Here is a 26,672-nt window from a genome sequence, read left to right on the forward strand (position 1 = left end):
GGAAATTTGGGTACCAGCAGCAGTACAACACCAAAAAACACAGTAAATTGGATGTGAAGTTTTTCGAGGATGAAATTGATTTCTTCCCCCCACATAACTGACAACGCACAACAATGTTCTTTCCTTTGACAGAAATAAGTGCAAAATAATGCTGGTATTTCCAGCTACTGAACGCATACTTTCCGCTCTCCATGTCGAGTGTTTTTGTGTCAAAATGAGTCTCACTTAGATGACGTCACGTGTGCGACTAGCAGGTGAGACCTTTGAAAAGAGCTATTTCTCTATTCAGTCTAGGTGAGGAAGCACTGGAGTAAATCGGCAACGATACAATGCGTTACTGCCCAACACTGTGTGTAACATACCTGGCAATAAAGTGTTTGTGATTCTGATTCTAAAACAGCGACAGTGTGAGGAAATGTGAGAACAGTTAAACCATAGAAACCACAGATGAAAAATTTTATCCTACAGAAAATCAGCTGTCATATTGTTTTCTACTCGTTATCACAGGACTTGTTGCCTTTTGTGCTATCTATTTTTGTCTTCTTTTATCCCAAACTGTGCCATTTTCACACCAAACTAAATTGTGTTCAATTCAAAATGATTTGTTGAAAACAACCAATAATAAAAAGCTGAATAATTAATTTATTCAGGAAAAAAAATACTTGAAGCTTTGATAAGTTTATACATTTCTACTTTTTCTTCTGTTTTACATTATTATCAAATGAGTTTCTTGAAGTTTTAGACTGATGGTTAAACAAAACAAGATATTTGAAGATGTCGCCACAGACTGGGAATTTCCGACATTATATAGACTGACTGATCAATTCTTAAAAAAAGAAAAACCAAAAACATAAAGGACAGATTCATTGATCTTGAAAATAATCAAGGATCAAGGAACTTTCATTAAATCATTAATCGCAGCCCTGTGTTTGTCAATTACTAAAAGCAGTAATGTAGAAATCTCAATGCAAATGAGTTTCTCATGAGGAGGAAATGTCACAGTTATCATGATAAACTTTAAATTGTGAGGTACAGGGAGGTGTTCACCTGCCACGATGGCATGACAGCATGATAAAACATTCACATCCATGAATGAGATCATACAGTTCATTTTGGTTTTGTGGGCCTTTTTATTTCATAATCCTTCCAAATGTACAAAAACAAAGACATGTAACAAAAAAAAAAAAAAAAAAAAGGAATTCACCATTACCTTTATCCCCTGTGACAACAACAAAAACAAAAACCAAAGCGAGCGACAGATGACAGGAGACTGGTGTCAAACCAAAGTGCATCAGCCTGAGGTGTAGTATTCAGACCAGGGGGAAATAAAAATCTCATTTTTTTTTTTCAAAAGTTGTCCCCTCTTCCCTAAAAATTTGTTTTTGTTTTTAAACATCGGACAGGCCCTGGCCACCACCTCTCCACCTTCCACAGTTTTCCCAGCGTAGCGGAGGACCTAAAGGGAGGGCCGCGTCTTTTCGACTTGGCTTCAGAGCATTCGGTAGTTCACTAAGAGAGTAGAATATAATTTAGTTCTTTCTCTGCATGGATTTCCCCAATCATCCTCCTCCTGTCATGGTGAGGGGCAGGGGTTGAGTTCCTGTTTGGAGCTTTTATAGCTCTGACTTGTCGTCCTTCTTCTTCTTCTTCTTCTTGGACTCCTCCTGCATCACCAAGGGGTTGGAGGCCTCCCTCTTCAGGTAGGAGATGAAGTCACTCACCTCGCGGCCTCCCTGGAAGGAGAGCAGTGAGACGGGACGATTAGCACAGAGAGCACAGGTATAACTTGACTTTTAATGATCACTCTGGGTGATACTCACCTCGTATTTCTTTGGGTTCATCTTACGTCCAGCTGGGGAAAAGTAGATTGTGGGGAAACTGAAAAAAGGAAAAGTTGAGGAGACTGGTGAGAATCCATATCGTAATGTAACATCAGATGGTGTTATACCACAAAGGCTGACATGGGAGTTTAAAAAATATCCAATAAAAATATATCAGCTGAAAATATTTCTTTTTGAACTTTAAAAAAGGACAAATTACAATTTTTCAAGTCCGCCTTGAACCAATAATCAGCTGCCAATATGTACACTGAAAGGCTGACTACCAGACATCTTGTTTTAATGCACTTTCAATTTAAGTGGAAAAAATTAAAAATTCAAACTGAATATTGCAGTTGAGTGTCTCATGACTCACCCGCTGACTTCATATGGCGATGGCACATCGTTGGCGGTGGCATCCATCTTGGCAATGACAACGTTGGGATCATCGGCCAGCTTTAGGAGCAGAGGAGGGAAAACTGTTAACTGTCTGTTTTGATTGAGCAAAACAGTGGTGGACATTATTCTAACATTTGTACACAAGACAACTAATAGATTAATCCAAAAAGTAACTGGCACATCGCTGAAAAATTAAAGTAATCATGAGTGGCAGGGGTAATGGCCAACTGCAGCCTTCATGCTAGTATAAGAGCACTAGCATGAAACAGTGCTGATGGAACTTATTTATCTTCTTATCTTCATACAGAGATCCAAACCACAGTAGGTAGCGAGTCTATTCTCTCACCTTCTCTCCCAACTCTTTGTATTTGGGCTCCAGGTTCTTGCAGTGTCCGCACCACGGAGCGTAAAACTCAATCAGCACATCTTTGCTGTCGTCGTTGACGATGCTGTCGAAGTTTTCAGCCACCACAACCTGATAAAACAAGGCAGATGTTTACTCATTACTGACTGATGAGCAGCTGTGAGTAGTTTTTAAAGACAGTACTTTGAGTCCTGTCTGCTGTGACTGTAGTGTTACACTTTGCTTAATGTTCATTCACACCTATTTCAATGTGCAAATTTTTTCCCCCATGTTTTATTTTCACGACTCATTTACTTGCCTATAACCACAGCTCATAACCTGCATTATTAAAGAGAGACTATTTGTTTACTCTTGGTACTATGAGCTAGTTTCTATCTTAGTTTTTTACTGTATTTTAAATTCTGCCAAACTCCAGTGGCTGGAGAGACAGACAGATGGAAATACATGGGTGTAAAGTTTAACTTTATTATTCTAATTAGTTTTTGTAACCAGCCCTTAAAAAACATAAGGCAAATTTAAGCAATTTAACCCAAGAGTCCACCTGGAAAGTGTGGACCATGGATTTTTCTGTTCCTTAGTTTAATCAGTTTTTACACAGCAGGTAAGTAAATGTTACACACTAAGAAGGAACATGTGGGAGAAACACACAAAAACTTTTTTTTTGTTTTTTTTTTTAGAAAAATCATGACAAAACTCTGCTACACAGCACACACTGAGCAGAAATTAAGACTCCTTCTGGACGTCTCATCTCACCTTGACAGGTCCATCGTTGTTCTCTGGGATGGGCTCTGATTTGAGGTAGCGCTTCAATTTTCCATCAAAGTAGCTCTGCAGGAAACCTTCCAGAGCTTTTCCATCACGACTGTTGGGAGAACAGAGAAACATTTAAGTAAGTGATAATCAGACACCCTGAGTTTTCCGTGTGGGGGGTAGTGTATATATATATATATATATATATATATATATATATATATATATATATATATATATATATATATATATATATATATATATATATATATGGTATGTGTGGTAAATGTTGGAGTTTGAAATGCACTGGCAGCAAACAATACACACAACAACTGTGTTGACTTACGAGAACTCCTCAGACATGATGTATTTGTCTCCCTTGGCAGTGCGGATGGCCACCACAGGCAACTCTCCAGAGCTGCCATCCAGGCCGAACTCGGACAAATCGTGGCTGAACATGTTCTTGTTTGCCACAGCAAAGTTCAGCTTCTTGCCCTGATCCAGGAAGCTCTTTGCCACCTTCATCACCCTGTAAAATGTTAATTTGGCCCGTTTTAAAAGTCACACTTTTGAAAGCAGAAGATGAAAGCAGCATCTCATTATACAAACTGAAAGAGTTAAGCATGGGACTGAGGAAAGAACAATTCTGGTTTAGAGACACATACCTGTTCCTCCAGTAGTTGGAGCCCTTGGGGTTTTTGTCGTAGTCAACATCATAATAAGCCACCATCAGGTCTTTACCCCTCAGCTGGTCTTTGTTGTCATCTGTCATGTGGGGGCAGATCCCAAAGCTGAGTTGAAGAGTAGGAAAGGATCAGTTTAGATGGAAAGTGGAACCAAGAAACTTTAATCTTAGCTGGTTATGGACAACTACATGATCCAGTGACACAGATGATTTACAGAATGACTGGAACATGTTAAGTTTGGGACCTTTTATTCATACCATGCACTCCCCTGTAATCTTTGTTTCTACTGTTTAATCTGTATTCTCCTATTTATGTTTATTTCAATTTCTAGTTTACATTTTAATAATTTAAATCCTATGTAGGTGTATTTTCTTTTATATTGCCTTATGTTTCTTTTGCGTGTTGTCATAATGCCTTTGGTCGTATGTAAAGCACTTTGAATTACCTTGTTGAAAGATGCTATAGGAGTACATATACTCTGTCTCAACATCTAGATTGTTTAGATCCCATCACACTGTTCACATCTCTCAGAAAGTCTCCACGAAAACAGACTGTTTGAAATACACTGAGCTTGCTGGTAATCTGCCGGCTTCAACGCCGCTAGTTAGGCTTTGAGCGACGGCGGTAGGAACACTGGTAAACCACACGAAGAGGAAATATTTCTACACCAACTGTAATCTCTTTTGTTTCAGTTTCATCAATAAGTGTGCTGAGTGTTTAAGAAAAAACAAAGTGCTCGTGGTATCTGCCCTTAAATTGACAGAATATAAAAAAATAACTGCACTTGTTAACTCCAGGGCAAACAACACTGCAAAGTGAATGCCCTGTATTCAACCAAAATGGAATTCAGATCAAATCACATTTTGAGTTTTGAGTGCAGTTTACTGGGGCATGCTAAATGAAAAATAAATAAATAAATAAATCTAATGAGCAAAACAATAACACAGGAAGTCACATGTTAGTGAGCGTCATAGCTTCACAGCCTTTAAAAAAAAACAAAAACAAAAAAAAAACATGGTGCCAGTAAGATTCACATACTAAATAACTAAAATGATCAGGTGTGAGTGAGAGAGGCTAGTTGTGCTTACAAGTACCCATTTCTTTCAAATCACTTTTCATTATACAGTACTGCACAAGGGGATGACCCAGATTCTCTACGGTCTCATCTGCACAGTATCAGTCTGTATTATTTACTCTGATATCACAGACAGAGCAGTGTCTCTGCCTTAGCTGAAGACCCCTTCATGGCACTTTGTGCAGATTACACATTACATCTGCTTTGTGACTTTCCTACTCAAAACAGGGAGAACCAAATATCCCACTAACATCCAGAATTTAAAGGCAGATTTAAGTCCAGTATTTGCTCATCACAACAACCAAAGACCTTTTGTTAGAACCTAAATGGATTTCCCAGATTTATTTAGCCATACTGCTGAACTGAGTGAGAGCAGAGTCTGTGTTTGCAGAGGACAGCTCACTTTTGAAACAAGAACCTGTTGGCACATAGCCATGTGAGCAAATATGTACCGTTACTGTGCAAAGTGATTTTATGTTTTACCACTGCTAACGACGTCAAACAATGTAAACGGATTGTGCCTTGAGAAGCAATCAATAAAACCTTCCGTCTCTGCTGCCTAGCTCAAGCATGAGTTTCTGGAAGTGAGATGACGGGGCGTGGATTGAGAAAGCTGGGATCACTCAAGAGAACCAGCACTCACATGTTATCCTGGATGAACTTCTTGACTTTGTTGCTGGTGAATTTTTCCTCTGTGAATTTGACGGAGCTGTCTTCAAACTTGTTGTTAAGGCGCGGTGGGCGGAACAGGATGACTCCCCTGTAAATCAACAAAGGAAATGTCAGTTTAGTCCTGATCCCTGGGACAGACCCGCTGCACAAACAGCAGCTATGCACCTGATGTGACTCTCACATGACATGTGTCAGAAAGACACTGTCATTTTTAGTTGACAACTGGGCCTGATGCAGAAAGAACTACTCACTCTCCGTCAATGCCGTGGCTCTGGAGGAGAGCTTCAGAGTTGGTGTGAGCAAAGCGATAGTTGTCCCTCAAGGCGCTGGCTGCCTTCAAGAACTCTGCCTGTGATGTGCTCTTGTCATCAGCAAAGAACCCTGGGAACAAAAGATGAATCTCATTCAGACCAGCATGTATATACCCGCAAATTTACCAACTGCAATAAAAATTTACCCAAAACAGGTTCCAGCTGATATCTCGAGTTTATTCTTAGCAAACACAGACAGTTAACTGTTGGAGGTGTAAGTGGCTAAATTCAAACACTGACTCACCCACAACACTTGCATCTTGGTCTGCAATAAACTTGTCTAAGTCTGCTTCAGCCTTGAGCTCCACAGAAGCTGGGCCAGCCTGCTTCTTAAGGAAGCTGACAATCCCATCTACAGAGAGAAAGAGGGAGAGGCAGAATAAATAAGGATGACCATGAAGTTACAGAAATAAGTAGATATGGAGAATTTGTAGAAGTGTGAGGTTTACACGTAAAAAATAAAATCACATCAGAGCTGAATACCTGCAGTTCTGGGACCATCATAGGGACCAGATTCCTCTCCATCCCTGAAGATCTTCAGGGTTGGGTAGCCACTGACACCATATTTGCTGCATGTGTTGCTATTGGCTGTGCAGTCAACCTAAGGGGGAAGAAAATCATTCACTTTCTGAAGAGGTACAGAGAGCATAGAGTATACAATGCAGAGAGCCACACTAAAGTGCACAAAGTTAACTGAACTGCATTATGCAATACCTTGGCCAGAGAGACAATGCCTTTCAGACGTGTGGCGGCTGCCTCATACTCAGGTGCGAGCCGTTTACAATGGCCACACCTAATGGACAGAGGAAATAGATCAGTTTAACAGGAAAACAAGTTACACTTCAGCTGTATTCAGGTTTCAATGCTGCAAAGATCCTGAAAGAGATTAGTGATTTCACAGTGTGGAACTGAAAACCTCTGTAATTCAATAGGGTTTGTGAATTTCCCCTAGGGGATGAATAAAGTATGAATAAAGTATCTATCTATTTTTGTAAAATATAACCTATTTACACGTTGTGTTAAGGAACAAACGTGAAAAAAAAAGTTGTATAATGTCTTTAGGTATAACGTATAATGTATTTTAAGTTAAAGATTAACTTCCATTCCATGCAAGTTTAGCACAGCGGGCCCACGTCACAGTTCCGCTGGACCAATCAGACGTGGACACCAAAACTTCTCTGGCCAATAAGAACGTTACAACAACGAAAGGACACGCCCCCAACTTCCTCATAGCCCCAATTCGCACGTAGTTTCCATTGAAAAGGATTCAGAGCACTTAAAAATAATCAATAAGCCATGACTAACTGCATTACATTTTACAGTTTAAGGTATGGTCAAAGTGTGGCAGTTAACTGAACAGCTAGTTCATTTAATAAACCTATCATTACAGCTCCTTAGCTTGCACCTTTCCGCTTTTTGCTAACATGCTAACGCTGGTCTCTAGCCAATAAACCACAGACAATTTGACACATTAACGACTCTGTTAATATTAGAACCAGTCAGAAGAAGAGATGCTTTTTAAATTTTGTACAACGAATGAAGTGCTTTTAAAAACATACAACGCCGTTTTAGGTTCTGCAGGTGTACGTCAGTAAGCTAAACTGTTAATCACGGAGCAAGTTAGCAAGTTTAGCTTTTGCAAATACTTCTGTTGCACTGCACAAAACGTGAAAAGCCTCACCAAGGGGCAAAAAATTCCACAAGAATGAGTTCATGGTCGCCGATCTTGCTTTCGAAATCGTCATCCGTGTAGTCCAGCACATCACTGGCCCGGGTAAACCCGGCGAGGGCGGCCAAGAAGATGAGCCTCAACATCGCTCACAGCGCTAGCTAAAAGCCTCCTTCACTTTCAGTTAAACAAAAAAACAAGAAAAATTTAGCAAACTGTGTCCGTGGCAGGCCCCCTTCTTCAGCTACGTGAAAGCCAAGGCTGCTGCAGGCTCCTCGGGCAAGGCCAAGCGCAGACTAGTTGGTAAGAGAAAGAGAAAGAGACGAAGGCAGCAGAGACGTTCAGGCAGCGGGACCGCTCCTAACCACAGTGTGGCAGCCTCCCATTGGCCCGTCCGGCGCGTCACTCTGCCCCGGTTCACCAATGAAAACCATGTAAATGAGACCTCGTGGTCTCAGAACCAATCACGACTCCACAAAAATCTAAACGCCTCTCTTGAACTCTTCCAAGCGATTGTGTTAACACTGCTTGATATCATGGCCTTTTAATGATCTGCAAATAACTTGAATGTGTCGATTACAGTTTTATTTATTTCACTCGTGCACAAGTGCCAGCCCCATGCATTTACAAAACATCAAAGGTAACGTTGCAGGGATAAATCTTGTGTCACACAAGACCAGAACTTATCATTTATAAGTTTAAAGTAGAGCAGTGGTGTAATACACTCAGCTCTGAGTTCATAAGATCACCAGGCTAAAACTAATTCAGTCTAATACAACAGTCCTATTGTAAATCTTCCCTTCATGATATAGCTTACAGGTTATAATGTTCAGTTTATGTTGAAACTGTGTTAAAGAGGTGCTGATTCAACTGTATGATTATTTTGGTAGATTCAACATTCAAGAGTTAAGATTCAAGGGCTTTACTGTTTTATGTATAATAGCTAGGTGTAGGCCTACCTAATAAACTGACAACTGAGTGTATAACTAAGTACATTTACTCAAGCACTGTTCTTAAGGACAGTTTTGAGGTACTTTTACTTTACTATAGTATTTCCAAATTATGAAGCTTTATCCTTCTACTCCACTACATTTCAAAGGCAAATATCATATTTTTTACTGAATCACATTTATTTTAAAGTTATTGTTACTGTTCACTTTAATTTTATATATAAAATTACCCTCTAAAACATGATGCAATGCCAAGCGTAGCCACACGTCTGTTTTCAGTTCTGTGGCTGATTTGACACATTCAGGTTAGAGTTGTGCAGAACTGAGTGGGATTTACACAAGGTCACCATGTACTCATAAGAAGGATACATTTGCAAATTGCCTCACCAACACCAAGTTGAGAAACATTTGAGAAGCTGGAACCAATAAAACTTACCACCCGCACTACAGAACCTCAAGGAACAACACCTGATTATTTTCCAGGTGAATCTATTAATCTACTGGTCTGAAACATCAGAAACCACTGAACTATATCTCAGCATGCATAAGTCAGCATCACTAGTTCTAGTCTGGTTTTCGTGAGTTCCCCCAACCTCAAACCTCAAAACCTGTATTGGTCAAATCTACTGTAGCTTGATTCACTTGACACTGACATTGAACCTATTTTGAGATTCCTCTCCAGGAAGACTCGCATCACTGCTGGTGGCCACTTTTATAAGCTCATAAGTCCTGCTGTACCGATCCCCTGTGCTTTTAAGCTAAGGCACAACCTTGGCTCAGATCTCAGAGGAAAGGTCAAACACTCCAATCATCATGTTGATCTCCAGGTCTCTCTAGTCTTTGTGCCATGTATCTGTTGTGGAAAAACCAAAGCCCCCAGGATTTAGTGTCCTGGAACTATTACTGATATAACATATACTTCTCAGAAATTAACTGTCATTACCTGAGGCTATTTTCTATTGATTTTTCACCTGTCCATTGTTTTTCATTGACCAACCTGAGGAGGCCAAAATTTGAGCCTTCTCTGTTACCACTTTGCTACTGCTCTAAGAGATTATTGTGACGGTCATATGTTTACTAAACAACAGGTAAGCAAACTTACTGCCCTCGTTACATCAACAGGAGATACTTCTGCTCAGACAAGTCCTGCACTATTAAAATCTAGTTTTTATAACCATTACTATTTTAGTTAATTAGTTAGTGCTAAATGAAGTTATGATTACTCAAAATTACCACAGATGACCTGATACACAGAAGGTAGGGGGTCAGGTTATACACCAGCAGAGGTTTACTGGTTTGTCTTCAGGTAAAAGAGCAATGTGTAGTCTGGTGTTACTTAATGGGAAACTGGAGGCATACTCATTGTACAGAGTGTGGGAGGGGAAATGTGAGATAACAGGAGCCCAGCAGCAAATTTTCAGCCCAGGGTCTCTGAACAGGTTCATCTGGCTGTGATTATGAGACAACTAGATACATGACCTTAGTTGCTTTTATTCCTTGTATTTCTATTAAATTTTGTTAAAGCTTTCTAATTTTTAACTTTCTAACTATTAAAATATCATTTAATACACATTTTTTTTAATTTCTGTCCTACCTCAACATTACTTAGTGCTGGTCACCCAAGAACATATGTGTTTATTTTTACTTTCAACTAATTACTTGTTAGTTGTGGTTGTCTGGCATTACTTGTGTTATTTCTGTATGGTGGTTGTGTGGTTGTCTGACTATGACTGTTGTCTGTTGTTCAGGTCTGTCCTGAAAAATCTCAATGAGATAAAGTAAAAAAAAGTTAAACTCTGCTCAGGTGGATGCACATTTATCTGACTTTCAATCCAGAGCCCACCAAGCATGTTTCTTTCTTATTGTTTGTTTTTTATTATTGAAGCCATTCAGGCAGAAATAGTCTTCATATTAATAACCTACTCTTAGTACTGAATGTTTTCCCTCTTTATAAAGCTGCAGTTATATTGACATGCCAGCAGAGGGAGCTCTTTGACAGCAGAGCGTGCACACAAGACTCATACAATATCTCAGATGGTGTAGAGGCTCCTCATGTTCCTTACAGACTTTGGGATTCTCAGTAATTCTACATTTCTATCCACAACCGGGACTTTGACCAGCGACATGTCCCAAAACCAAGTGTAACAAGTCTGATGTTTGCAAAAGACAGTATATTCATCTGTGTAACCTGTTTAACTGTCTTTCAACAATATTTCCTTTAGATCTTAGGTCTTCATAACATTTTGCAGTTGTCATGCAAACTCTGTCGTATATAAGGTACAGACTAGTAGTTGTAGTAGTTTTGAAACTCTAAGAGATAAAAGTAATGAAATGAGCTCAAAATTTCTACTGAGCCTCGTTTGCCACAATGTAAAGAGCTTTCTGATCTTATTTAAGTTAACAGATATTTGTATTATCCATATAGTAGTATGGAGTCTATATCATACATTGTTAATTCAGTATACATCCTAGTTCTAGTGCAGTACACCACACATTCTGCAGTTTCAGTGTAATTCTTGCTTGGGTTAAAAGTTTACATAGTTATTTCTGCACTAATAGACTTTAACTACTTCAAATACAAACAAAGTTTCACTATGTACATCTTAACAATGTGTGCGTCAGTATGGAACACATTCTTTTCTTCATTCCTATAAACCTTGCTTCCTAAACGGACCCGTTTCTTTCAGCAGCACCTCAGAAAGTCCCCTCATCTCTGTGGCTCAGACACACAGATCCGCAGTCGACCGGTCAGCTGTGTTAATCCTTTAAACCAGAGCTGCTTTCTTCCAGACCAGCCACCGTTTACTGTAAACTTACAGCTGAGATGGAAATGGCAGAATTAGATGGATATAATTTAGGGACCAAACAAGGTTAGGAGTGTCAACTTGAGTTTTGTTTTTCAGGCTGGCAGTCATTGTCAGTGGAGCTTTGATGTACAGGGAGCTGTGTACAGAAATAGTATTGCACTGCACAGCACTTTGTAAAACATCTGTACTGTTTCAAGGTCACTGATTGGACACATACTCAATACACATTAAACTAAAGACCACTGTGTTTAGAAACACTGACTTTGACAAAGAAAGATGTAAGCTGTAAACACCTGGTTTTAGGCCTATTATACCAATGACTGGTTTAGACTTTACATGAAACTTAAAAACACAGATACTGACACAGAACCTACAAATATAACATGTTCGTGTTGTTCTCGTTTAGTAAATTCATTTTGTAATTTAATGCATTTTGTACATGGGATTTAAAGGCAGCTTAACCTCATGAAATCATGTGAATTCCACCATAGACAGCAGTTAGCATGTGGTAGGACTTATTTATCTGGGGTACCTTTCTTTCTAAGATCTAATTATTGTCCTATTAATGTGGTGTAAAAAACTCCATAATTAAAACCTCGAAGCATCAAAACTGATTCTTCAATTCCATGAAAAAGTGGGTAAATTAGCTTTAGCTAAGGCTATCTCACCAACTAGTCTTAACTAGCCAGTGTACAGTTACTGCAGTTTGGTTTTTACCTCCTATATTTCTATTGAATTTCCAGTACTGTGTTTTGGTGGTATAATCATTTCTGTGGTAAGCTGTCAAAGAGGCAGGTTCTGGTTTAACCAAATATGTAATCACTGCATTTTGCCTTTGCAGGGCAGAGTGGGCCGAAGCTGTTTCATCATGATTTAATCACTGTTTTATCTCACTAAACACATCCTGTTCCAGTACTGTCATCACTGTCCAACCTCCATTTTATCCTGGGGACCGAGGATTCATTTCAGTGTGTGGCTGTGTGCTGCAGCACTCCTCTGTGCTGAAGAGATTTGCTTTCTGTTACCCATAAAACCCCTTCCCTCCCCCATCGGAGAGAGAGAGAGCCCCCATTGCCTCTGTGAAGTGGTTGCCCAGGCAACTCGCTTGCTCCTCAGCCATATCTGGAACAAGGAGGAGGAGAGAAGAGGAGAGGAGAGGAGAGGTCTGCAGCATTATGCTAGTGACATGCTCTGAGTACTGCAAGAGAAGGGAGGGAGGAGAAGGATGTGTGTGTGTGTGTGTGTGTGTATTCAGGGCATCAGACCCTTCCTCCAAATCCTCGAAGAGAGAGAGGAACAGATTCCTCATGCCTTGCAACACCAACACTCGACGTGTCAGCTGCGTCTCCTCAGAACACTGAACGCCTTGTTGTCCCGTCAGCGTCCAGACCAAAACACTGGAAAAATCACTGCCTGTTTCATCAGTGGAGAAAATAAATATCCATTCATTCACAATGGGACAAAGCACTTGTTACAGACTTCCTGCTCTGCAGAGAAAACACTGTCTTCACACTCGCTTTTAGATAAAAGACATACACAAAATCTTTGCTTCCCTCTTTGCAACTATTTTGACAATCAATTAGTTGTTTCAGTCATTTTAAAAATAAAAACATCAAACTTTTGCTGGCTAATATAAAAATAGGATTTATCAGGCTTTGGAGACACAGACAACACTGTTGATCACTGCTGGTTTTGGTCTTTTCATGGGATTAGGTGACAGCAAGTCAAGTCAGTTTTATTTATATAGACCAATGTCACAAATCACAAATTTAGAATCTGTACAGCGTACGACACCCTCTGTCGTTAGACACTGTATTCAGATGAGGAAAAACTCCCCCCAAAAATGGAAGAAATGTCAGGAAGAGCAACAGAGATTGGAGGACAATCAAGATGATAAAAGTAGAGACAGATTGTAAAGAATAGAGAACATCCAGGTGGATGTTGAGCAACATTCAGGTGCCTCCTGTAGACAGACAGCCTGGGCAGAATAAGCATTGGACCAAACATTTTTAATTAAGTGGATTTTCCAGATTTAAAGGGTTTTGTGAAAACAACAACCCTCTGTGCCTGTCCTTCAGCAGAATACAGTTTTGTTATGCCTCTGACTAAACATTGTCACATGACACGATGCAGCCACGCTGATCGCAGTCATGCTCCTCCAGCTTGGTTACCATGGTTACTTAAAGCTTGCTCAGGCAAAATCCTCTTGGATACCAAAGAATTACTTATAAACAAATGACAGACAGAAGAAGAAGTACTGTTAAATAGATGATTTCTTTAATAAAAGACATTACAGTGTGACATTCAGTAATGAGCTGGAATGATATTGCTTCAGTAGCTTACAGTACAGAACCCAGCCCGGCCAGTATGTGTTATAACATTACAATCTGACACCCGTGTGTCATTTAACGCACAAATCCACATGTCTCTTCAGTCTTACGCTGTTCACCTACAATCAAATCCACTCAAAATGGTTAAAACAAAACTATGTACACACAATCCACAATGGAGAGTATGGAGCCAATGGATGGACTATACAAGCACCAGATAACAGGCATGACCCATCAACACACAGGAGTGAGGGGAGGAGACAGAGACAGGCTGAGTATAGGACATGCGGCAGGAAGGGAACCGAGGCAGGGTGAAGCCAGGTTTGGTGGGCTGAGGAGTGGTCTGGCAGCAGAGCCATAGATACTGCTCGGCCATGCAGAGACGGGCAGCCTGGCGGCCATCTTTGCTCCGTTACAAGAGCCTACAGTTTGTGCATCTTTTGTTTATCTTTGCCGCCATTTCATAGCCAGGTTTGAATTTGAGTTTAAATTTTAAAAACGCTCCAGATGCACACTTCAGCCCAATGCTGTGGGGTTTAGCCAGATAGCTGTGTATAATATATGTAGATTATATTATAGAGAAGTATATTGTGGGGCAGGAAGGGAGGATTAGATAAGTAGTAGTAATAAATGAGGCAATGACATAGATATTCATCATATCTATGGGCACAGAGCGGGGTGTTTGTGCATGTGTTTGTGCCCAGAGGGTTGTGTGCGGAGATCAGGGATCAGTGTCTACTTGAAGTGCTTGACGGGTGGGGGCACCTTGATGTCCTGGCCTTTCTCCAGTCTCTTCTCACACTCGATCAGGTAGTTGACGCCATCAATCACTGTCTGCACCAAAGTGACCTGGGAAAATAATCAACAGAATGTAAATGGCATATGATACAAACTCTAAGACACATGAGAATATTTTCTTATGTTTTCAAAACCATCTTCTCGCCCTAATTACACAGAAATAATCTGACAGTGTTGGAAATACATTTATTCACTTTTTTCTTGCTGAGAGTTAAGTGAGAAGATTACCATCACTCTTCTGTCACTTAAATATGAAGCTACTGACATTAACCTGTCAACTTGGCTTAGTATAAAGACAGAAACAGTGAAGTATTGTTCTTAAACTTTGGCTTTTGCGCTAATTAAACAGAAGAGATATAACACAGTACGTACTGTGCTTTAGAGGTGGTATTAGGCAGCTTTTGCTTCCTTTGAACAGATCCAGACTGTTTCCCTCTGCTTCCAGTCTTTATGCTAAGCTAACCAGCTGTGGGCTCGATCTACATATTTACTGTACAGACGTAACAGTGGCATCAGTCTTCTCATCTAACTCTGGGCAAAAAAGCGAATAAGCGTATTTGCCAAAATATAAAACTTCTTATTTACAGATAACAACTGGCAACTGTGAGTAACTACAGACACAGAGCAGCCTGTATCCCTGACATATGCAAACCCTTCACAACCGCTCTACCAAATAAAGACACAAGCTGTCTGCACTCATAACAGAGCCCTGAGAGAAGCATCGACCAGAGGCCTATAACCTTTTCAAGGAATGCTTTCTCTAAACTATAGAGAAAAAAACAGCCCACCTCAAAAACAGACACTTTCCTGCCTCTTTTGCAACAATAACATCTGGTGTGTCAGGGTTACACACTGCAGTTACAGTTGCATGATTTGAACAAACAGCACAGGACTTCTTGTACACTCTCAAAGTTCTCAACAGAAAAAAAAATAATCTTCTTAACTAGCAATTTTTTCATGATCTGATATAAAAGGCTATTTGTACATGTGAACACGATTCTGATTATGCCACATAAACCTACGTTAGAGGTTCACAAAACTGACGACTTTTGAGATCCAGCTTGACAAAGGAACTTGATTTAAGGTGCATTCTGTAGAATTAACTTTCTTTACTCAAGTTATCATCATGAAATTCACTTGCTGTAACATTATCATAACATATAACATTATCGTCCCTCTGCACTTTTCTCCATCCATCCGTAGTTCCCTCATCCCTCCACCTCTTCACTCATAGACCCCACCCTGAGAGTGCTCTTCTCCTGAGTGCTCCTCAGTCTGGTGATGGAGGACCAAGCAGCACTGTGCAGCCCACGCTCTTATAAGTGAAGTGGAGGTCGGAGTCAAACAACGTTACGTAACATTAAGAAAATTAGAAAAGTGACTCTCAATCTGCACCATAGTGAACGCTAATTAGTGCAGTGCACTCCATTCAGAAACAGTGAAGAGCCATCTCCAGTCTCCATGTAATGAGAATAATATATGCTACCACACACTCACAACAACAGAGAACAGCTCCATTGTACTGTATGACTCTGTCACACAGGCGGGACAGCAGGACAGCACAACCAAGGACATAACAAACTACATGTACAGCTGTTATTCATGCTCCGATACATAACACTCACAAAACATTCATTTGTTAGTCTAGTTGCTGTCTGATTTGGATTTGGATAAGAGCTACTGGTACTTTACATCCTACATTGATAAAACTATGATGCAATAAATATTCAGTCTGTTGAATATTTGTTTACTCAGGGACGTTTGTCAGTGATGCGTCACACCTGAGAGATAACCCGCAGCAGGCATCCACCACTGGCTAATAAACTCCAGCTGAGCAGTTTGGAGGTGGATGCTTTGGTCTGTTGGTGAAAGGGAGACAGTTACTCACAAGCTTCTACCCAGAAGGTTTCCCTACCTCAGATTGTCCCAGGCGGTCCAGGTTGGAGATGTCAAACACACCACCCACAGCAGCGGTGTCTACACCACCTGTCCCTCGCTTCTGCAGACGCAGGTTGTCCAGGATCTTACTGAAGCGGGGATCCTGGGAGGTGGGGGAGAGCAGTTATTCAAGACAATTTCGAAGCAGTTTGATTACATTATAACTCAACATGCAACTGTATTTTTTTCTCTCTGGTATTTTTCAGATATTTTGAATTCACAACCACTTTTACCACCATCTATTTACTGGTGCTTATCCAGAGTTGGGTTGCGTTACTGTTTGACTTCCTGCTGAGAATATGGACGCAACTCTCACTCCCACAGTGGCCCCCATAAGTCCCCCCATAAGCCTTCTTAATGCCACACCCAAAGCACATGTAGACTGGATGGGGGAACTTCCATGACCCCTCCATGAACCTCACACAGGTAGAGAGTTGCTCCACTGTTCCACACCCACGCATTGCTCCTCCTGGATCTGAGGTTCAGCTATCAGTTGGCGCCTCCTTTCCAGCGCCCTGGAACAGGCCTTCCCAGGGAGGCTGAGCAGAGGGATACCCCGATGATTGGAGCGAAACCTCTGGTCCCCCTTTTTAAATATGGGAATCACCACAGTCCACAGGCACTGTCCCTGACCTCCATGCGAAACTGAGAAGGCGTGTCAGCCCAAGACAGCCTAACAACTGTTACCTGAAATACTGTTAACACTTCCAAGCATCCCTCCCACAACTTTTAACACTAACATTTAATAATCTTATTAGAAACATATTGACTGATAAGACAAGGCAGTTTTTTGTTTTTGAGGCCCTAACACTGATAATTTAATACTTATACATATTTTGAAGGCCATACAGACACTTTTGGTCTATCAATATGTGACACACAGAATAATAACACAAAAGACCCAACATTATCTACCTAAGTATAAGCATCAAATTATCTTCATTCTACTGTTGCATTACCTTGCTCAGCAGGGGCAGTTTGACATGGACCCCGGCCCTGAGCCCCGTGCCCAGGTTGGAGGGGCAGGTGAGGATGTACCCAAGCCTCTCGTTCCACATGAACTCCCAGCCTCTCTCCTGGATCAGACGCTCCACCTTAGAGGGAGACAATGAATCATGCATAAAAAAATCTGTATTCTGTACGTACAACTCATACACAGCAAACTGTTCATTGCTGTTTATTTTTCATTTATCAGAGCTGACAAGTAAAGAACTGAGAGCTGTCAACTTGAAATAAACCTTGGTGGCAGTGGACTGACTCAAACACTGGCACAGTGTTGGACTTTAATCAGCATGAACGTAGCACTGAGGTGTGTTGTCCAGAGCTGTCACACCCTCAGTCTTGCCTTCTGTACTTTCCCTAATGGGGAACTGAGACCACTTGCATAAATAATTTATGTTTGCATGGCCAAGTTTGGACAGTGTGTTTTTGTGCCTCTGTTTACATGCTTTATTTCAGTGGCATGGAAAAGACCAGTATAAGCAGTTTTTTGCTTCTGCAAGCACGCACCATAGACTTTTAGGCTGTATTAACCCACCCCACCCCTCGGCTGATTAAATTCTACAGACATCTGATGGCAGCAGGATGGATATGTCTGCTACAGCTGCAGCCTCCCACTTAAAAATGCTGTGTCCAAGTGCACTATGGTCCATTATGATCCAGTACCTTGGCTAAATCAGGCACAACTAACACCAGACCGCTGCTAAAATAACACAGGTGATACACACAGGCTGGTAGGTTATAACATATCACAGTACTACTCCTAAATCCCAACAGTCAAACAGTCCACACACATTTCCAAACAGTCATACCTCCTTGAGGCCTCTGCAGAACCTCTCAAAGACTCTCTTCATGTTCCCTCCCTTCTCCATGGAGATGACCCTGGTGTGATCCTCCTCATTGATCCAGATCAGGAATGTCTTCTCGTTGTTGTGCCTGCACACAGGCAAGTTATACTGAATTAGACGATATCGATCCCTGTGGGTTGAGGTTATGTGTCCTCTGCATTTGTCCCATCATAGCTTCCCACCTTCCTAGCACCACTCTCAAAGCAAACTGTAATTTATTCTGATGCAGGGACCAGTTAACTTGAACACAGAGCTGTTCTTCCTGTGCTTTCCAGATGTTGTGGACAAGATTTTTTTTTTAACCTTATCAACAACTTCAATATATCAATAACTTCCAATATTTTTTCCAGACTGAATCAATACAGAAGAGGTATTTGGAAGCCTCTTATGAGAAAGTGTGTAGGATAAGTTAATAAGAAGAGATCAGTGATGGGTTTTTTCTATTAAGGCAGCCATATGATATCGGTGAGTACGGAGAAGGCCATTAACCATCAGTCACTGGGGATAATGCTTGTTTCTGCCGCAGGTCATTGACTCTTGTGTTTGTCAGAGTGGTCTGCAAGGCTGAACTGTGCTCACAAGGCCTTGCAATATGGTACGGATTTATGACAAATTTTACAGAAACTAGACAGCTTACAAAACAGATAACAGAAAGCAAAATCTGTTAGATGGAAACCACATCACAGCTCATGGACAGTTCAAGAAAGAGAAAAAAAAAGCCTACATTTCTTGGAATTTCAGGCAAGGTGCAAGAAAGGTATGTTTTCCTCTGACATTTATTTCTAAAAATTACTTAAACAAGTGAAAGTGTGACTCTGTAGATGAAGTTATCAGCAAGTCTGTCTATCCATTGATCATACATAACTGTCCAGACAGAAAGATCTTAACGACTGTTGGATGAATGAATTAGTACAGACATTCATGAGTATGAATCTTCAGAGTATGAATGATGTTGACAAAACCCCTGATTTTTTTTACCTACTCCTTTAACAGGTAAAAAAAATTTACTTGCTTAAGCTTTTTTTTTTTTTATCAGATGAGTATAGACCTAGGGTCAGCTGAGAAAAAAAAAGCAGAGAGAAAATCTGTATTCACTGTTTACAAATCGCTGTGAACAGTTTATAAACCGTGCTCTGGGATTCTTTGAAATCTGTTCCCGCTAAACCATGGATTTCACCCTCTGACCTTCCCTCAAGTGCCACAGTGGGGCTAAAATTTCCACTTGTAAATAATATCAATCAGATTCTGAGACGCAAAGTACAGAGACATTTGCCAAACACATTCAGGCTCGTCCTCAGAGGAGGATGGATTTCGCTGACCTGATGACACTTCCAAGCACCAAACTCAGAGCAAACTGTAGAAATTTTTCCACATGACATAGAAGATTTTAACGTGTACAAAGCCTCTGTCAGCCACTACAGAAGGTTTTTGTCCACGATGACCTCCTTAATATTGTTAAAAAGATTTAATGAGGTAATGGATAGGTTGGTGAGGCAGCAGGCGGGGGAGAGATTTTGGACAACGCGGACAGAAGCGAATTGAGGGAAGAGGAAGAGATAAAGAGAAGAAGACGTTAGACGAAAAGTAGAGCAGCAGTACAGGATACTTGAACCACAGGGAAAGAAACCATGAGGGAGGAGTGAAACAAATAAGTTATGTTAGAAGGGTGGGAGATGATAAGCAAAAATGTGAGAAAGTGGAGCATGACATATGGGTAGTGAAAAAACAGAAAGGAAGGAGGGGAAGAGAGCCAGAGAAAGAGAAAGCTGCCAGTGGACCTGAAAGGAGAGATGATGGAGGGATGAAGTGAAAGTGAATCATTAAGGAGAGGAGAGGTGGGCTGATACGACAGGCAGAGAGAGGGAGGAGGGAGGCTGGTGATTGATTTGAGCTGGCTGACACTCAATGCTGGGGGAGCATTGTCTGCATTGCTAATACACCTCAACCACAGCTCAGCAACAAGGAAATGACATTACTGCTGCGACCACGCCAGGGAAGAAATGAATGGGAACGTTCATAAATGCATTTTTGCTGAACAGGAATGAAAAGAAAATCAAGAATTTATATTTAAGAAGTTAATTCTGACAAACTAGCTCATGTACCCATCCCAGAAATGTTAAACTCCTGCAGTGCTCTTACATTTATGCTGAATTACAAAAGAAACAATAGAAAGGCTCTATACACATGAATATTATTACATAAAATACTTGTTGAAATACAGTGCTATGTGTAGATAATACTACACTGCCTTGTCTTATCTTAAAAACAATAAAAAAAAAAAAGAAAGAAAGAAAAAACAGTTTTGTCAGCCAGTCAGTACCATCATGTCTTTTCACTTACCAAATACCACGGGCATCTGGCCAGTCACGAGCCATTCCTGCACACGTCAGGAGGGGTGACACAGGCTTGTCAAACAGGAAGTGGTCCTATTGTAAATACAGAGACGCAAAGTTTTTTTCACACTCAAAATGCCAACAATGGCAATGACTGAAGGGGTGAAAAGTTAGACTGGACTGTATTGTCACAAGGAGGCACATCTTTCTCGTTGTGGGTAGGAGAAAAATGCAAGCCCAGCCCACACCCGTTTCTGATTTCATGTGATGAATTTTTCTGCTTCTTATTTGTTTTTTTGGTCCTTCTGCTTGGACTTGTGGGAAAACTGTAAACGAATCCTCAGACTGAGTCTACATGCTTTATCCAAAATGGTCTACGTTACCATGAGTGCATATGTTTTCTATATAAATAACCTAAGTGGAGATTAACTTTGAACTCTAAGCATTAATATCTCTTTGCAGGTTGTTGCTGTGTGTGTATTTATATTTCCCAAACTATAAATATAGTTCTAGCAGGTCCGCTGACAGGTCATGTATAAGCTCTGCTGCTGCTCTATTAAAATGACTGGAAACATGTTGTCACAGGTGGTTCCACAGAAATGAACAATGTCTTAATATGAACACAGCAAACATCCCCTCATTGCTCACATCAATGAGCTGTTGCTGCTCCTTTTCTGTCATCTGGGTGAGACTGTAGTATCTTCCAGTAAGGTCACCCTTCAGGCCGGCGAGGGCATCCACCACCACCCTCTCCACCTCCCTGCGCTCTGCCCGGGTGCAGGCGGGGGGCAGGCTAAGCCCGCGAATACTGCGGCCTGTCCTCACTCTGGAGGACAACACGTAGCGCTCGTCAAAGTGGCCCGCCTGGATCTAAAACAAAGACAGGTAGGGAAATGTTTAAACTGATTCAGTGATTCTCACTAGGAAACGAGTATTACAGTAATTCTTTTTTTAGATTAGCTATGAGCCATATTACTACGTACACAGATAGTGAAACAATCTTTTCCACAAGAAGAAGCTCCACGTTGTCAGTGTGAGCGTTACCTTGCTGGCGTCCAGGTCGGTGGGGTGTTTCATGACGCGGGGGTCGTAGCCGTTGTGCCTCTCTTTGATGACAGGGTCCAGCAGATCTGCAAATACCTGAAACACACCCGGAGTTTAAGACTATAAAGAAATAGAGAGCTACAGAGGATATCAAAGTTTTAAAATCTCTTTATCTGTTTCTCTTAATCTACAGATTCCGTTTAGCAGAACAACTGAGCAATGGATAAGGACTTTTAGGTTGCAGCAAGAAACCAATGGAATAGCAATAGCCTGTTAGAAATGACTGTGACTTTTGTGTCTGGAGCATAATGTTCTTTAGGCTGGTGTGGGGGCTGGTAGAGGTCTGTGTTACTGTGCAGTCCAGTCTATAAACCTGTAGATTTCCGAGCTGCATTCGCACTATTTTTTACACACTGTGTGTCACTTCTGTTTACTCCCCAGCACCACACTCATACGACCACAATGGAAAGAAACACCCAGCAGTGAGTGATGATGAATCACATATTGCAGAGAAACTGTATGAGAAACATCAGATAGAATTCTGCATGCAAACCTGAGACATCAGCCGAATTATTACCACCAAAAAAAGCCAACCAAAAACATATCACTACAGGGTCACACGCTTTTATTTATCTAAAAATGTCTTGGATTGTACTGAGATGCATTTAGGAGTGATACAACCTTGAGTCCTTGGCCAAGTCTTAACACTCACACTGACTGGTTCTTGGAATCTATAGTTAATAAAAAAAAATATGCTGACTACTCTATGAAGTCCAAGATATTTTTGTAGCCTAAATGAAGCAGGTGATTAAAATGGAAATGTAGTTAGATCCTCACTATAGATAGATAATGAAAGCTCCCAGAAGAAGTGTCCTAGCCTAAAACTCTCCCTCTCCTATGATGTAATACTCCTTCCTCTGAAACAGGACAGGGAGGACTGGTTACTAAATTCCCTGAAAGTGTAGTAACTGTAGAAAACAATATTTCCCAATCATTTCTGCTAATTAAAACATTTGTATCTATGTTGAAACTGTCCTGCCTGTTATGGGAAGTTGGGTTGGAACTGGAATGTGACTGGAATTTTTTTTTAAGTCAATACCAATTTTCAATTTGCAGTGCTATTGTCAACTGTAATTTTCAGCAATTTCACCCCTTTTTCTGTAAGTTTGGACTTTATCAGTGACGTCCTTGTGGCTGCAAACTGCAACTGGAGGCCTGTGGAGGCTTTGAACAGCCAGGACTCTTGTACAACACGCATGGAGATGTGCCAGCCCCGTCTTTTCAACCAACAGCGAGGAGCCTGTGTGTTTGAAAAGGTATTACGACGTCTGACCTCGTAAGACTCCTCGTCTCCTGCCACCATGCCAACGGTCTTAATGAAGGGGTGGCCAGGGTTGTCCACGCCCGTCTGGATGGCCAGGTCCACCGTGAAACCGTTGGGAGTGGCCTTATCACACAGCTTGGCATAGATGGCAGGTGTCAGGTTACTGGCCATGCAGTTGTTGTGTTTGCGCAGGTCAGGGTACTCCGCACTGTACAAACAGAAATGCAAGATAACGCACTGCTGCACTGATCTTTAAGAGAGAAAAAAAATCGTTTTAGTAGCGTGGGCACAGGTTAATGATGGAGCTGTGCCCTTGGAGCAGGTTCAGAGTGACTGACTCACTCAAGGACACTTCCACAAGGCATGTACACAGGTAACTGGGGATTAAAGCTGTAACCCTCTGGTTATGGGACACCCTGCTGCACACACCTACTAATTTAGACACCGATTATATAGGACGCACAGGGATGTGACGCGGGTACTATCAGTCATATTGGCACTGTGAAAAATAATTAAATACTGTATTTAAGCCAGCTGACTGTGTTGCCAAGACGCTGACTATAATCAATGTTTAAATCTTCATGAGATGTTAAACGTGCCATTAACTAAATGCTGATGGAGAAGACAGCCTTTAGATAGAAGCTGTTTTAGTAAAATAATGCTGCTGCGTTAACTAATGACCAACTCACCTGTAACTTCAAACAATGTATTTAGGCTTTCACACAGGCTAGTATGAAAAAACAAAAAGGAACTGCTGTCACAGACTGGCCTTTATCTGAATATCCTTGGAATGTCAAATAGACTAGAAGTGCTGGAGCGGCACTGACTAAGTAGCTTATGGGTCCCTGCTTCCTGCTGTCCACTAAAATATGAGGAAGGATAAGACATTTTAATATGAAATGATAAAGTAACTGTAGCTTCACAGAGCATTACTAGTGACAGTATGCTTATACAACACATGAAAATGTTTGTCACGGATGGACCCTGACAAAAGTCTGTTTTGTTTGGTCCATATCCATCATTTCACAGAGAAACCTGGCTTCGTGCCTTATTTCTGTCTTTTCCTTGTCTTTTACACAAAGGCACAAGTTCCTCCTTTTTTCCACAACAGTAAGTTCAGAAGTTCATTAACGTTATCAGTGCTAACCCACTGACCGCCATCAAGAAGCTCTCTCATATTTGGGGAGGATTTTATGACTGTATTAGATAGCAGCAGCAGAGAGATGACAGGAAATGAGGGAGAGGACACACCATTACAACATTTTCAGAGCCAGGAAAACACAGGTGGACACAAAGCACAAGCAGTGTGTGCCAGTCAGATCCAGATACACATCATCCAATATCTGTATTCAAGGCAGGATTTAATAACACCTACATGGTGCCAGTTCAGGGCCCTGAGGACACATTTGTCCTAAAGGAATGATGGATGGAGGTATCAGCTCTATGGTCACTGCTACACAACTACATGGTTTAAAGGATTATTTTAATCAATATCACTGTAACTGATATCAATCAAAAGTAAACCTGCGGTGTAGACCCTAACCAGTGACGGAAAGTGACTAACTACATTTTTTAAAGTACTGTACTTGTTCTTTTCTTGCGTATTTCCATTTTCTGACACTTTATACTTCTACTTCACTACATTTCTTAAGGAAATATTGTACCTTTTACTTCACTGCATTCATTTACAAGTTACTATACAGATTCATAGGCTATGATAAAACTTTACTCATCCTTTACTGATTGTTGAATTATAAGCCTATAATATAATATACATCATTCCAAAATGGGGCACTTTTACTTAAAGATCCTAAATTATCTGAGTACATATTCCACCACTGGCACTAATCCTGTATAGGTTTATGACAAAGGCTGATTTACAGAACAGGGTTATAGTCTGTTCTCCTCACATCTGGACCGTCCCACCCCAGCAGCACAGCCATAAGGTCAGCTTTTTTTTTTTATTTTCTTTTGTGCAGCTTTATCTTTTGCCTAACATTAATGATTAAGACCATAAAGTTGGGTGACTCACACCGGCAGGATTCAGGTCATGTTTCCCTCTGAGATTTTTCCTGTTCATTCTATCAATAAGGTTTGATAAGACACAGTAATAGATTACTTTTTGTACAAAGACTGTGATCCTGGCGCTGTAGATGCGCCTTCGGTGTGAGCATTATGTAACAGCCACAGGGCAGGGTTTGATATCTGAGCAGCAGATAACGTTTCACTAATCTGGAGTCTATATGTGCACCGCTTTATGATACATGCAGCCGTGTGGTGGGACACGTACGCATCCCTGCTCCACGGCCTCTTTGTCATAGCACAGTACGTTTATCATGCAGATGCTTCTACAAGAATAAGCACCATATTTGACACGATATCTCAATCTATGATTTTTATTAGCGTGATCAAACCTAAGCTTTCTTCACAGTTGTGCATGACGGTGCAGTGTTAACATGTATTTTAGGAGCAGGTTATGTCTGTATATCTGTTTCCTCTTGGGCTTATAGGTTAAGATCATATACAACGCCCCGTAATGCAAAACTGAAGTGAGCTTAGGTTTGACTTTTTTTTTTTTTACACCATTATGGTGTTTAAAGCTGTTTTGTTATTTATGCTTTAATCTCCTATGGCATCAAATATTAATCTTCCTGCTGTGATGTGATAGCCCATTAAAGCCCGTAGGCCTGATGGTATTAAACAGGTGGCACATTTAGGCCGTTAAGGTCAGTGACTGTCGTTTTTCAAAATTTATTTAAAATATATTTATCTTACGTAGGTTAGCTTGATGTTACACAGCCACATTCGTTTATTAAATTACACATTAAGCCCGTATTTAAATAAAAATCCTGAAGAACACGCCTGAGCCTAATTTGTGTCGATAAAATGACATTATCATCAATCAGGACTTATTAATTAACGAGGATAATGGTGTGTAATGTGATTATCAAGCCGTGTAACGGACACACAGGCCCGGGAGGAGGGGTGGGGAGTAACGTTACCTGGCGGGGTACCTCCTGCGGACGGGCACTCCGGCGCTGACATGGTCCCGATGGAGCAGAAATCCAGCCGTTACAGAGCCTCCCACCAACGACAGGATCCCAATGTTTCGTTTGGAGGACACGAACCTGGAGAAGCTGCTTGCCATTTCGGTTTTCTTTATGTGTTTAAAAAAAAAAACCGACTTATTTCCACAATCCCGCCAGTGATGAAGTGACTCTGATGGAATGATACCACGGAGACTGATTTAACCGGAGCGGCGTCAAGATGCAGGCAGAGACACACGACAAGACCGGAAATTCACCTTTACTTTCAAAATAGAGGCACAGGCTCACATTGGGTTCCTGAACAGTTCAGAAAGTCTTATTATAAAATTTATTATAAAATTAGACATTGTTTGGATTTTGGAAGTGAAATGAAGTAAATACAACCCCTGTAGCAGACAGGCACCAAAACTGAGCCTTTCTTCAAATGAAAAATGAAAAAAATGAATAAATGTAGAAAAAATGTAAACCAATTATGGAAAATACAAAAGTTTGTGTTCATGGGTCCGTGTAT

General features: G+C 40.9%; 2 protein-coding genes across 2 annotated transcripts; both read right to left on the minus strand.

Moving 5' to 3' along the window:
* Positions 1–1,121: 1,121 nt before the first annotated feature.
* On the minus strand, positions 1,122–8,083 carry pdia3 (protein disulfide isomerase family A, member 3). The gene is made up of 13 exons (XM_041038837.1): positions 7,756–8,083; positions 6,789–6,867; positions 6,558–6,675; positions 6,319–6,426; positions 6,015–6,144; positions 5,735–5,851; positions 3,996–4,121; positions 3,677–3,859; positions 3,334–3,442; positions 2,563–2,691; positions 2,194–2,273; positions 1,821–1,878; positions 1,122–1,733 (listed from the first exon to the last, which is right to left on the minus strand). Exons 1-13 carry the CDS (start codon positions 7,887–7,889, stop codon positions 1,614–1,616), a joined length of 1,491 nt encoding a protein of 496 aa, XP_040894771.1. The 5' UTR covers positions 7,890–8,083; the 3' UTR covers positions 1,122–1,613.
* Positions 8,084–13,755: 5,672 nt separating this feature from the next.
* On the minus strand, positions 13,756–26,332 carry LOC121182426 (creatine kinase U-type, mitochondrial). The gene is made up of 9 exons (XM_041038907.1): positions 26,117–26,332; positions 23,124–23,322; positions 21,791–21,886; positions 21,395–21,616; positions 20,754–20,839; positions 18,378–18,501; positions 17,526–17,660; positions 16,544–16,669; positions 13,756–14,679 (listed from the first exon to the last, which is right to left on the minus strand). Exons 1-9 carry the CDS (start codon positions 26,260–26,262, stop codon positions 14,566–14,568), a joined length of 1,248 nt encoding a protein of 415 aa, XP_040894841.1. The 5' UTR covers positions 26,263–26,332; the 3' UTR covers positions 13,756–14,565.
* Positions 26,333–26,672: the final 340 nt, after the last annotated feature.

Source organism: Toxotes jaculatrix, chromosome 5, assembly GCF_017976425.1.
Source record: "Toxotes jaculatrix isolate fToxJac2 chromosome 5, fToxJac2.pri, whole genome shotgun sequence".
Taxonomy (NCBI): domain Eukaryota; kingdom Metazoa; phylum Chordata; class Actinopteri; family Toxotidae; genus Toxotes; species Toxotes jaculatrix.